The 13,050-nt window shown below is 34.8% G+C and overlaps 2 protein-coding genes across 3 annotated transcripts in view; both read right to left on the reverse strand.

The window, feature by feature from the left end:
* The window catches only part of LOC142349765 (tubulin-specific chaperone E-like), a 396,822-nt gene that overhangs the window by 45,134 nt on the left and 338,638 nt on the right, over window positions 1-13,050 (reverse strand). The gene's annotated exons all lie outside the window — the stretch shown is intronic.
* Window positions 1-13,050, reverse strand: part of LOC142349894 (neuronal acetylcholine receptor subunit beta-4-like) — a 42,633-nt gene that overhangs the window by 27,552 nt on the left and 2,031 nt on the right. Inside the window, exons 1-4 of one of the 2 annotated variants that reach the window (XM_075401738.1) lie at window positions 9,809-12,189; window positions 7,534-7,679; window positions 6,974-7,119; window positions 731-917 (exon numbers count right to left, since the gene is read on the reverse strand). In XM_075401738.1, the coding sequence (XP_075257853.1) occupies window positions 731-917; window positions 6,974-7,119; window positions 7,534-7,679; window positions 9,809-9,866 (537 nt within the window). In that variant the 5' untranslated portion in view covers window positions 9,867-12,189. Of the gene's footprint in view, window positions 1-730; window positions 918-6,973; window positions 7,120-7,533; window positions 7,680-9,808; window positions 12,190-13,050 lie in introns of those variants that run through there. The other variant, XM_075401739.1, reaches the window with a different exon arrangement.

Below are 13,050 nucleotides of genomic sequence, written 5' to 3' on the forward strand. Positions count from 1 at the left end.
CCACTTAGATGCACATTATTGATCTTTAACTAGTAAATGTTCATAAAAATTAAAGTTCCATAAGTGAGTTGAAATCATTTTTTTGAGTGAGGTAAGTCACGCAATTGACCTAAAAGCAGAAATGATGTCACGGCAAGACGAAACAATGACCAAAAAGCAGAATTGACGTCGCGGTAAGACGAAACAAAAAGGTGTTAGACGAAGTAAAAAAAAAATTAGGAGCGCAATAATAGCCGCCTGGAATCGCTGAAGCGGCTATTAATAATTGCTACGAATTTCGTTCGAGAGCAATTAATTAAAACGATTAACGTATCAGCGAGAGTATTCCATCTACAGATTTCGTAGGTGAAATCAGTCAATGTTATGGAATAGCCATGCCACACAATTTGACGGAAAAGTCCTATACAATAGTGTTCCGATAAAAAATTTCATCAGAATCAATTCGAAAAATTTGTAGGTTTAGGGATAGATACTAATTATCATCAAATAAACTGACACCTAAATCCCAATCGTTGAGTTCAGTTCAGATTGATTTTGTGCAGTTACCTCTGCATCAATGCAAAAACAATAATGACATCAATTACTTTTAGTGTAGAGCCAATCGACAGATTTCTCGTAATGACCTAACATGATGTCAGTATTGCAATAAGGGGGAAGAAGACAATAGCGTTTCCGTTTTTTTATAATTATTAACTTCATATGAAAAGAGAAAATGTCACAATCTACTAACATCTAATTGTGACTCATCATAGGTGACACTGACAAACTTCATGGGACATTTCTGAGTGTCGTATGGGAAATACAGAACATCCATGAGACAGGAGCTGTGGTAGATAGAGGGAGGCATCCATTGTATCATCCCATTTGAATACAACAACAGGTTACACTCGTATGACACTTCAAATTTTCCATCCACGCTAAAACATTGGTTTCGAAATTAGTTGAGGATAGTATTTTCTATGATAATTAAACTTACAGATCAGTTTAAACTTTCAAGTACTGCCAAACTTATTCCGCCTGTAACTGTTACCTACCAAGCCACGAAATTCCAGAGTTTTTTTTTTCAAGAAAAAATGTGAAAAGATGCTCAATTCGAATTTTACATTTTTTTTTATGGTTGACAAGACAACGCGATGCCAAATTACAACATATAATTCAATTAACTATTTCATCTTGCATAAGGCCGAGCTTTTTGTTCAGACAGGTTGAAATTTGACAACTCCTGGGTTTACTTGCACGAGCGGATACGATATTCCCTTCCAGAAAAAGAATTGCTACTGAAATAGATGATACAGACCGAGCATTAGAGCTGTAATGACAATTTTTGCTAAACACCAGTCAAAAAGCCACCAATGTTATTGAGCAATTGTTGAACATTATATGCCAAAATTCTGTTCGAGCATTGATTTGAGAATCAGAAATCCAATTCCCACCCATACTCTAAGGACTTTATAGCTCCACGCGAAGGACATGCTCAACAGAGAATGTTGCTTTTGAGGAGCAAGAATAGCGTTATCAAGTAAGTTCCAGCTTGATTAAAAGCGAATGATTAAAATTACTAATTTATTGAAATGTTCAGTTACTACTCAAAAACGTTCAACACGTTTCCGTCTGAGAACTGCTATCTTATTCCCTAGGAGACGATTATCAACCAGCATAGCTGGAGCATAATGTGTAGGGTCACGTTTTACATTTCAAAAGTGTTTGAGTATCGATTTGAGAGGCAGACCTACGCTGACTCCCACCCATATTCTGATAACAATCTGGCTTCACGCGAAGGACATACTCCAAATAGAGAATGTTGCTTTTGAGGAGCTAACATATGGCTAAAGAAAAGTAAAGAAGAGATGGCTGCGCTGCTTTTTTCGTTTCAATCAAACACGAGTTTAATACTGTACAGTTTCCAATCACAAACGTTTAACCCGTTTCCTCCTGCAAACTAAATTCAAATTCTCTGAAAAAAAATTAATTTAACAGATTGCCAATTGCACAGAGCTCCTGTTACGCGATTTTGGGAAAACTTTGAGCAACGATTTGATACATAATTGTACCATTACTGAGAATGTGGCTTCAGGGTAAGGAGAAGGATTCGAGAAAACAGGATCTATAATAATTTTTGAGGAAATTTGAGAATAGGATTTCACCATATTCCAGCCATACTCTAATAGCTCCATATTCATTATTGTTCCGACCCACTTTAGTGGGGGGGGGGGAGGAACTATATACTCAAAATTCTTTTTTTGTTCAGTCAATTTTGGCCGATCGATATAGTCATCGGAGAGAGTAGCGAGTGGTATCATTAGAAAGCCCGTCCAGAGAATATGGAAAAAAATCATTTTTTTTATTTTCTTTTTTACATGGAGTTATCGAGGTTTAAAGTTTAGCAAACAGGAGACAAAGTTCCTTTGTTTCTATTCACATTTTCCATATTTTTGACCCAACTTTACTAAAATATGCTAAAATCATTCACGGCCTTGACCAGACTTTGCTAAAATATGTTAGAATCATTACCGGCAGTTAGAGGAGGGTTCCTGAATTGTTTGATCCCACTTTTTTGGCTAGAATTTAAGCTAAATTTCTCAAAAATCAGACTTTCGGCAAAAGGGGACCAAATATCTTTTTTAGCCACATTCTTTAAATTTGCTGGAAGCAGACAGCTTAATAGTTCATTCATATTCTTTATAAGCTCCAAAAGAACTAGTTGTAATCCTCCTGGCTTTAAGAGTCTTCTGGAAGTTTGCAAGTTTTTTCGAAAAATTATACAAAAGCTTAATTATTTTTGATATACTGAAAAATTATGCTTAGAAATTGATCTATTTGGCAACCATTGACTGTTTTCATAGACGCGCAGCAATATCAGGGCTGATCTTGATCTCACAGCGAATTTTTACGTTAAAAAATTAAATTTTAAGGGGGCGCGGCCTTTTTTAAAAATATTTCCGCATTTAGAGGTTTTATAAAATTACTGACAAGAATATCGAATCAGGGCTCAATTATTGACAACTAATATTTACAAAAATGAGGCCCCAAAACATATATTATGGCCCAAAAAACATATACCACGAGTAAGCTTATGGTTTATATGGCTCTGACGAATTGTTTTTGTAAAACCTTATAGACTTCTTATGTTTTGCTTTCATTTATACTTTTTGTAGTCCAATGAATTAGTCTCCCAAACAAAAGCTTCATTTTAGAGGCATAAGTGAACCTAGACAATGTATTCAGTTGTTATCTAATGTCTCCAATGACTTCGAATATGAATGCTTTAAATGTCAGTGAATTTCTGAACTTCGCCACTATTTTATCTTACTTCTCTCAACTTATGAATGTCTGTAAGGGTTTCAGATTTAACAAATGCTTTTTTGGTTTTGATACTCGAGTTTCCGATTTTTGTTTTTGAGCATAATTGCACATTTTATAGGTTCATTTTGTTTCCCGGTCAAACTATCACATCACTTACAGGTCGAAATGAAGAAAGCATAGTTATGAAAATGCAAAGCGTTGAAAACAGGTGCAACGGAGCAAATTAATTGTTTTGTGTCGATTAGTTTATGCCTTTTGGGCTGAGACTGGCCTCTCGTCTTGCATAAATTTTTTATTGTTTCCTCTGTTCCTCTTTTCTGTTGTTGTAGGTGCACTTTTCTATTGTTGCCTCGGTTTCTTTTTCTTTTTGTTGTTTGCGTTGAGGAAAGGCGTATCTGAACATATTGTTTTTGATTAAAAGTTTATGCTTTTGGGCTGAGACAGTTCTCTCTCAAAATTTAGTAACTTTTTGTCCGTTTTTCTTTCTTTTTGTTGTTGTACGGCATATACCTGATAATGATATGCCTCAATTGCGTCCACAGGACGTATAACTGAACCAATTTAAAGATTTCTGTTTATGCTAATTGTTTTAATTACTTTCAAATTAACATTTTAAAAAATCAACTGTCTCCTATTTGCTCTCATTTTTGTCACCATGTAACTCAATCCCACTAAGAAGAAGTTAAAAAATTTTGTTAACTCAAACATTTTCCTTTTTTTTCGGTTAGTTATGTTATGACTGATGGCTTTGATCGTTTAACTTCATAAATTTTCGAGATTTCTATACTGTTCAAATTTTGGGTTCCTTTTTGTTGTCATTTCCGTAGCCCTTTAATAAGGAAGATTTCTTGATGTTCAGATTGGAAGCGAAGGATAGTTAACAAATCTTGCAGATAACAAATTAAAAATATGCCTTGAACACTGGTGTAAAATTGTTAGTGAAGTTTTAGCTTCTGCCTGTATTTGTTGTCATTTGGTAGTCCCGTGATTTAGTCTCATTAATATTAGGCCCAATCGGCTTCCTCAGGTGTTGCAATTTAATCCATTTCTTTTCTGTTGAAGTCTTACGTGTGTTATGAATTTTGAAAATATTTGTTTTTAAAAACATTTAGATTTTTGAGCTTCACCATTCTTTAAATATTTTTTGGTCAATTTGTAGCTTAGTCTATGTAAAGAAAGGTTACAACCAGTTTCCAGCTATAAATTAATTCTTACACAAGTTTTACTTTCAACCAATTGTTTCTCGGCTTTATTACTACTGTTACGAGATTTCATAATTAAGAGATCTTTTTAAAAATTGTACATTTTAAGATTTTTTTGAACTTTTTAATTTGGCCGGTACTTGTCCTTCTTTTTGTAGTCGTATTAAGTACACTGGATAATTACAAGTCTCAATTATTTCCTATGGAGATATAAATGAACGTTTGAGATTTCAGTTAAAATATAAGCATAATAATCACTTTGAATGTAATTGTTTTCAAAATTAGAACCGTATTTTTCAATTTCTCACTTTTTTGCTCTTTTTTCGACCTGTTACCCAGTCGATTGAGGACAAGTTCTACACCTTTCCTGATGAAGTATAGGTTAACTTGTTTTGATAAGATTTTATCTGACGCGAGTTTGATTTTATGATTTTTTTAAAGATAGATATCGAGTTTTGGCCGTAATTAATGTTTGTTATTTGATTTTTATTGTTGTCTTTTCTAGTAGTCCTTTTAACAACAAGTTTCATCGGTTTCATCATTACTGTTTTTCATTAGTGGTTTACTAAGCGATATGTATGTTTTTAAAAGTTTTCTATCTCCGTCTTTTCTTAGCCAATTAAGTCAAGAATGTGGATGAGTGGAGTCAGAACATTATGTGCGTACGCACGTTACCGAGCCTCCTTGTTAAATTAAAAGCAGAACAGATCGTTCTGCTAATTTAAAATTTTTGTAGATACTTTTACTGGGTTTTAAAGCGACTGAAAAGCGGTCCATTTCGATCCGCAAACTTAAGGAAAATCAGAGAGAGAATGTTGAAACTAAAATGTTAAAGTCATATTGAGCCAATAACTTCGACAATTAATCAAAAACTTTTTCAGAAAACGATCAATTTCGGCTCAATTCCGAGGAAATATAGTTCAACAGAAAAAAAAAACAGCTAAAAATAGCAAACCCACTCTGTAAGAATTCCAGAAAACAGCGATATTATGCGGTTGCCTATTTGATCGACAGTATCCACTAATTACGTGAAAAAAACTTTGTTACGTTTTAATTGCAATGTTTGGGCCAAGAAAGTTGGGTAATTTTCCATGTTTTGTTTGAATAGTTAATTGATAACTAACGTAAATCATTGATGCAAATCTTTCAAATAGAAGAAAATGATGATAAAATGATACGTCAGAAATTTACGTTAACTTTGCAACTTTTTCGAGAGATTTTGAAACAAACAATGGTTAAAAACCGATCTGTTAATAGTCGGAGAGCAATACAGAGAATGTAGAACTCTATTTCTGAAAATAATAAACAAAAGGCTACATAAATTCTACGATTTCCATGCACAAATCTTATGACTACTGCTTTTCCCACAAAAACGAGATTTGAGGTTTGCATGAGACACAAGGTGACAATAAATTCAATAGTTCAGTCATTTTGATGAACGTTAAAATCTATCAGCTGCGATGAACTGGATCTATAATGTATCAAAATTAAATTTTCAAAAGCAAAAAACAATAAATTTGGCAAAAAGCAACTGAAACTACACAGTGACAATCAAACAAAAGAATTTTAGTCGATTATTCGATTTAAGTATAATGTTTGTTTGAGTAACGATTTGAGAAACAGAACTCTGAATCCCACCCATACTCTGAAGACCTTTTAGCTCCACGCGAAGGACATGCTCAACAGAGAATGTTGCTTTTGAGGAGCAAGAATAGCGTTATCAGGTAAGTCCCAGCTTGATTAAAAGCGAATAATTAATATTGCTAATTTATTGAAATGTTCAGTTACTACTCAAAAACGCTCAATACGTTTCCGTCTGAGAACTGATATACTATTCCCTACGAAAAAATCATGAACCAGCATAGCTGGAGTATAAATTGTAGGGCCGTTTAATAGTTCGAAATTGTTTGAGGGTTGATTTGATGTTCAAAGTGACTTATCAAGATCACCACAAACGCAAATTCACTAAAAACCTTCAGATACTACTCGAAAACTTTTAACATATATCCAGAGAAAAAACGGAACAAAAATATGATTTATTTGAGCATTGATTTGAGACGCAGAACTACTCTGATTCCCACCCATGCTCTGATAACAATATAGCTCCGCGCGAAGGACACACACCAAAAGTGAATGTTGCTTTTGAGGAGCATAAAACCAAAATTCATGACTAAAAAAACATTCAGGACTACGACAAAATGGAACATTTAAAAACTCATGAACTCAGTCGCAGTTGTGTTTTGCTTAAAAACATGTTACCATTCCCCTTGGAATCTATTGATACTATCAGTGAGAGCAGAGATCAAGATGAAACAGGCGATGCATCATATCTTGCTCCGATTGCAAAACAAACATTGATACCTCTTGATATTTTAACTGGAACATTCATTCCTAGTTGTCTTCCATCAGATCTAATTCAATATTGTGGGCGACAAAACGAATCAACGATAAAAAATAGTTTAACATACTTGTTCAGCAGGACAATGTCAGGATTCCAGGCTTGAGCTGGTGGCACCCGAATGATAGTGATGTTATCAAATTCCTCCGGAACCCACTGGAGGTAGGAGTCGTACCACGCGTGGGTGAAGTACACACTAGCCTTCATATACTCCTCCTAAAGTAATACAATATTTTATACCGCAAAGCTATCAGTCAAGAGTTGAAACAAGTCAAGACTTTAAGAGATGTCACAAAAACAATTACCAACAACGAGATAGTTCCTTCAGTTTAAAAATGTTGCGTATTACAGTTTCTTTTTTCTATATGTATCACTCTATCAGATTTCAGATTGCGCTACAGTACGGTTTCCATTTTTATTGATAGATTAGTTTCACATGAAAAGCAGTGTGTTTCGCAAATTACTTGTTTCGCAAATATCACCATTGTTTCGACAAGTATGATTTCAACCAACTAATGACTGAACACGAAAAAAAACATCGATGGTCAAGAATTGCAAAGATCAGATTCAAATCTTTGATTGTCAAAGTGAACGAAGTATAGCTATTAGTCAACAGGTCATCGTACTTACCTTTTCATCAAGTAGAACAATCTGCAACATTTCCAGAGTGAGATTGACGAGCACCTTGTGATTAGGTCTGTCAACTGGGCGAGTGTACCGAGAGTAGTTCTTCCGATCAAACAGGTAGTGGTACAGCTTCTCCTCATTTGTATGCCCTAAACAAGCATAACATCAGAATGGTTCTAATCGTTACGAGCCGTTTTCAACTTAATTTGATTTAAAAAATGCAGAAGGGTGGGGGGGGGGGGGCTTTTGAGACTATTTTTAATTTGACTCATTATACTCATAGGCCTTAAATGATTCTGAAAAATAAGAGAGCATTTTAGATTACGCAAAACAGTCGAGCAAAAATGCTGTATAAAAACACAACCGGGTGTCTCGAAAAAGATTTGAAACTGAACTTGGTCAAGACTCCAAGAAACTATTCACCAACATGAAAAATGAAGACACATTTTCAAAAAAATCCGAAAACAAAATGAAGACGCATCTATAAATTATGTATCAAATATGCTGGAACATGACTAACCACGTATTAAATATTATAGAACAGAACACAAACTCTTTAGATATATCAACATGGCACAAAAGATTTCATGATCAACGACAAACAGGCCCAATAGGAGCTCATTCCCTTGTGGTTGTTTAAAAACAATTTGAAAAATCAAGATAAGGAAACACTTTAAAAAACCTTACAAGTTGTTACATCAAAAAACACCATCAACAAAGCGCCGGATACCTTTCCAAAACACCGACGGATACCTTTCTCGCTTTTAACAAAAAAAACTTCAAACTTTTCAACTGCAAAATTTTGCTATTGATCTTAAAATGTAAATCTCCAGAATACCAGTGAGACAAGTAAACATTAAATTACGACGACTGATGAACTACTCTCTCAAACGACAGGCGGGGGCAATTTAAATTATAGGGGGTGCAGCTTATAAATCTTTTATGCGGGCAAAAAATATTCTCCGCAGGGGTTCGAACACTGGGCCTTCAGGGTGCCAGTCCTCCATCATTGCCAATAAGCTACAATGCTTACAGTCCTCCATCTTAACCATTAAGCTTTGCTTCTCTTTCGCTCACAGTCACTTTCATACTAGCAACAAATATTATCTCAGAATGAGAGCAACTTCGATCACTCAAAAATGGAGAAAGTGTGAAAAAGTCACCCCAGAAGTCAAAGAATGTTGAACATAAGCGCAAAAACGATCAAGCAGAAAATTTAGCATAAAAAAGGCACATGCGTTTACAAAAATTGCTTCGAACTTCACTCAAGAGCAATTAAACACAAGTTTTAGATATAAAACAAAACAGTCTAAAATAAAGCCAAATTTGATATAATTTCTTGACGGTAAACCTCCAAAAGAAGCATACCTTTTCAAAACCGGTATAAACAAAGAGATTCTCCATTATTTTATTGGTACTTTTTTCACCCCCCAACTTCTTGTTTCAATGTTTGCTCCACTGGTTACTTCAAACTTCGTTCGAGAGCAATCAATAGTTAGTTCAAACTTTGCAAAGACAGCAATCAATAATTGCTTCGAACTGTCCGAGAGCAATCAGTAATTGCTTCTTTTTTCGAGGAGCATCCAATAGTTGCTTCAAACTGTGTCTGAAAGCAATCAATAATTGTTTCAAATTGTCTGCGACCAATCAATAAATACTTCAAGTTTTTTCCGAGAGTAACCAATAATTGTTGCAAATTTTGTCCGAGAATAATTAATGGAAACAGATTTAGACATGATTTTTGATGAAAGCGGCAAGTTTAAAGTTAAATTAAGCAGCAAACTGCATCCTATTCTGAGACCAAGTAACTTTGTTGATGCAGAAACTAAAGCCATGCGTGATGTGTTATACAAGTGGCAAAATGTTGCAAAGGATGACTACCAGTAACCCCAAAAAATGAAGCATAGCTCACATTCACGACAAAAACTGTATTGACAGACAATAACACTAAATATTTTCCAAAAACTTATGCAAAAAAACTATGGAGTGAAATCCTACGAAACTGCGTAGGAAATGCGAAAATCACGCGTTGTTAACGAAATTGTTCTAAACAGTTTACTATTGTACCTAAAATTAATAGAATACGAAATGTCTTTTCCCGAAACAAATGAGCCATTTGCGCACTTCATATTTTACGACCTCTCAATACCTGGATTAGTAAATGAGTTAAACCCAAAAAGGTGTAAATGTGTCACATTATCGGCTCTAATTTTGATTACTTGAAGTGGCAACTTAACATATGGGTATGAAAAAGCACAAAAGATAGATAGTGGGTTACCTTTGGGCAAAGACATTGCAGATGAAACGGACAAGAGAAGTACGAGGATAACATTCATTGCGAGCTAACTTTGAATAGTCTCAACTTGTTAAAGTAAATAAACCAATCAAAGACTTTTAAACCCAAGTTTTAATCTAATCTGTTACGTTGTAAACACTTTTGTTCTCATTCATATTAAATTAACAGAGAAGGCTTGAAACCCAGGCGAAAAGCCCAATATTTTCATCAAAACTCCCTTCATAAAACTCGAAGAAAGGAGACATTATACGGCCCAAGAGCGCCGGGTGCGTGTAAAAGGGAGAGATAGAAGAGAAATTGGAGCGGAGGATAGAGATTGAATTTCTTGACTTGGTGGCAACTGTGCCCAAACAAGAGAGTTATCGAGCAAAAAGTAAATGAAGATAAAGAGTATAAAAGATAAGTAGATAAGCTCTTCCTCGCTTAACTCACATCAAAAAGCCCAATTTTATATGTTTCCCCAAATCAGACGGAGCAGTTCTTTCCTCTTTTCTAGCTGAACTATCCATTAAAATTGAATCAAAGCAAACTGACAGTTTTGAAGGATAGCGAAAAACAAAAGAATGTTATCAATTCACGATTTACACTAGCCAAGACCAATGCAAAATTAAATACTTTAAATAAAAGCAACAACTGTTTTAGTATTAAATCGTACGGCACTTAGTTGCCCAATAACATTGCTCGGGTAAACAATCTAAGCGTGACATAGTCCCGTTATAGTAAACTCAGTGAGGTTTCCTCAATTCATAAATTTACTAGCAGTAGTTAAGATCTTATCAGCATAGCCCGACATTTCCAATTGATTAAGTAAAGTAGAAGCGGGAAAGGGTAAAAGGATGCGACAGGAATAGTCCTGAATGAGTGATAGATATCTTTTGTCACTTAATTCCTTTCCGATCGGGTAAGCCCGCTTCTAGTAGGCCGGGAAATATATCCTAAAAAGACAAAAGCCAAGAGAGCATTCAATTTTGTCAATATCCAAAACTAGTTCAGCTCTGAACATTTCCATCGCGGTTGGCTACTAATAACTCTTGACGTGCATTAACGGCTAAGATTGAATGAAAATCGGGGCTTTTTACATCCTTGTACAAATTCGCCCAGTATCACTTACAATACATTAAATCACCCGGATACTCTCAGCTGAATATTAAATCAAATTTAACAGAAAGGAGCCAAAGGAAAGACTTTTTGTTCCTTTCACAGTACCGCTACTAAATAAAAGTACTATACCAATGATGAACTCATTCGCTTGTAAAATGAATAGAATGCAAAGCAATTTCGCGGCAAAAATTTCAATGCAAAGCAAAGGGAGGCAGCAGAATGATTAAATACACCTCAAAAAAATGTTTCCTCGAGGGATAGAGAAAAATTGACACCAATTTTGAATCGAGACTGAAAAAGCAACCAGCTTTCTATTCAGCAAATATCTACACTTGAACTCTAATTTTATCTTCTAATTCGAACAAACCGGCAATAATTGCACAGAATATGGGAACATAAATTATTACCAATGCCATAAATTAGCTTCTAACAGAAGCTGGGACTTCTCCGGTAAATTCATAAAGTAAGCAAACACCAGTAGTTAAAACAAATTCAAAATGATAATTGGATCTGCACATATTCCATATAGAGACGATGACGTGACAAGCTGTCAAAAATACATGTAATTCAATTCCTCGAGAAATGTAGGAAAATAGTGTACACCTTTTTGAGCCCGCGGATAAAAATGATGAAACAATTTCTACTCAATTAAAAACGAAGTGATCGCTGGGGTTGTGAAAATTCACACTCGAAGCACTCGACAGGGCAAAGTAGGAGCTCTCCTTTATAATGACAGATTCCCGTAGAGCATATTCCTTTAATTAAAATTTCTATTTGCATAAGAGACCTTGGTTTTGTTCAAAAAACTGTCACACCTCAACAGCCAAGGAGTACTGCTGTCATAGTACGTATACACCTTTCTCAACGTCTGGTTTTGAAAATGGAAAAATAATTAAATGAAACCTAAACCACCTCCCATCAATAGGTTTGCTCAAATATACGGCACATAAATATACACAAATGTAATAAACATTGTGGAAAACCAATTATTAAAATTGCTTGAAAATAACGATTCCCAAATGTCAGCAAAACTCAAATTTAGGGAGGAAACCACAAAGCTAAATTGTTCAAAAAATGTAATTGAACAGCATATGTTCGCAATTCTTCTTGTACACAAATTCTTTAAAATTGCATAACAAAAATAACAGCAATAAATTCTAAGGATTGGTAGTAGAACAGTTAAGGGCATTTTAACAGTTGCCTTAAAATTACTTTGCAAGCAACAAGATACAAAAAAGAAATTTGGTTAAATTTTCCAATTATAATAATGGACTATTCAATATAGGCAGACTCCTTTGTGTCTGACGATCTAAGACTTATGAAAAAATTCAAATCAGTTTCAACAAAAACCACAATAGCACCTGCTAAACCAAGATCAGCTTTAATACAATTCACTCTTCGACCTACACCGATCGATTAAATAATTTTCAAATTTTTAAGTTACGCTGACATTTTATCTCAGATAGATTAAAAGAAGACTGCTCGACAGAAGATCGTTAACATTACAGAAAAGTGGTGATAGAAAGTTTTTGAAGTCAATTATCAATTGCTACGGGTATTTAAGATATGCTCTGTCCAGCTCCAGATGGTACGACGCTCTAATCAATTATAAGGGAAGAAACCTTTATATGATGTAAACAAGAAACCGAAAATCGATTATATGATACGATGTCGGGAAAAAGTTGGAAACACTTAGAAGTTGTTTATAGTCACCCCTTCTAAAGCACCACTTTAACCCTTGATCATTTAGTTGCTTCATTATTAGAAGTAGTTTCACATCTGTATACCATACTTTCGATGCGCATAGTAACTTAAAAAACACAGGCGCTGAATTCACGAAATTTAACGAAGCTGGAAGAATTGACTGTAAAACTGAATAAGCATATAGATTGGAGAAGACTAAGGCCAGCAGAGCTCTGAGACAAGGGCGTTTGATGCTCTTGAGGCATAGGAAGAAAAAAAATGTTGAAAACTGAAATAAGTATGATACAAAAAATAACACTGTTTGCTGAGTGGAACCGAATTGCAAACACTGAATTAGTATTGAAATTCATTTGTAAAAAAGCCGTGTGTCGTTCAAGTCCTCTTCCGGGATAAGTTAACCAAATTGCAAAAATAAATTG

Source organism: Convolutriloba macropyga, chromosome 11 (assembly GCF_964194025.1).
Source record: "Convolutriloba macropyga chromosome 11, txConMacr16.3, whole genome shotgun sequence".
NCBI lineage: Eukaryota > Metazoa > Xenacoelomorpha > Acoela > Convolutidae > Convolutriloba > Convolutriloba macropyga.